The sequence below is a fragment of the Eimeria acervulina genome, genomic scaffold, assembly GCF_000499425.1.
Source record: "Eimeria acervulina Houghton genomic scaffold, Eah_scaff1222, whole genome shotgun sequence".
Taxonomy (NCBI): domain Eukaryota; phylum Apicomplexa; class Conoidasida; order Eucoccidiorida; family Eimeriidae; genus Eimeria; species Eimeria acervulina.
In genome coordinates, this window is record NW_013550324.1 from 2501 (window position 1) to 3370 (window position 870).

Here is an 870-nt window from a genome sequence, read left to right on the forward strand (position 1 = left end):
GGGGCCCCTCTATGGGTACCTCTGGGGGCCCCTCTATGGGCGCCTCTGGGGGCCCCTCTAGGGGCCCCTCTGGGGGCCCCTCTGAGGCGCTTCGGTACGTGGGGGCCCCCCTTCAGTCGATATCTTTTGGCGAGTTTTTGCATCATGAGCTGCCTGTTCGCTTTGCTTCGCGAGTGAAGCAGCTGGAGGCCCTTCCTCTCTTTCATACGGAGCCCTTAGTTATGCATGTACGTGCGGCCCCCCAGTTTAGATAGCAGGTCATAGCTCTGCAGCAGCAGCAGCAGCAGCTGCTGCTGCTGCTGCTGCGGAAGCTATTCCTGCGGAAGCTGTTGCTGTTGCTGCTGCAGCTGCTGCTGTTGCTGCTGCAGGTGCACTTGGTTCAGCCTTGAAGAGCACTCAGTTAGCTATCAGATATTTTAATAGAGATATTGTAGCTAGCTAGCCGGATTGCTGCTCCAGACACAACTAGCGGACAGCTAGCTACCCAGATAGATAGCCACCACGCACTCAGCTAGCTGATAGCTAGCTACCCATAGATTGGGTGGCTAGCTACGCAGGTAATTGACAGCTAGCTGCCTAGCTACTTGCTGCAGACACAGCTAGCTAACAGCTAGCTATTCAGCTAGCTATGAACCCCCTCCCTTCCACTGCACTTCTCTTCATTGCAGCCTCTTTCACCCGTAGCTAGCTGCTCCAGCTGCCTATAGAGGCTTGCATCTGAGCCTTAGCTAGTTAGGTTGCTACCTAGCCGTCTCTTGCTGGCCAGCCAGCCAGCTAGCTAGCTAGCTAGCTATCCAGCTAACTAGCTAGCTAGCTGGGGTTTGCTGTTGTGCAGGTGCGGCATACTTACGTGGAGAGCTTCAAACAACT

At 55.3% G+C, this 870-nt stretch overlaps 1 protein-coding gene across 1 annotated transcript in view; it reads left to right on the forward strand.

Annotated features, from left to right (window-relative positions):
- The window catches only part of EAH_00057240 (hypothetical protein, conserved), a gene marked incomplete at both ends in the record, with an annotated part of 1588 nt that extends 1334 nt beyond the window's left edge, over positions 1-254 (forward strand). Inside the window, one exon of the mRNA XM_013397427.1 lies at positions 1-254. This exon is cut by the window's left edge and continues 483 nt beyond it. Coding sequence (XP_013252881.1) covers positions 1-254 — 254 coding nt within the window.
- Between the last annotated feature and the right edge of the window lie 616 nt (positions 255-870).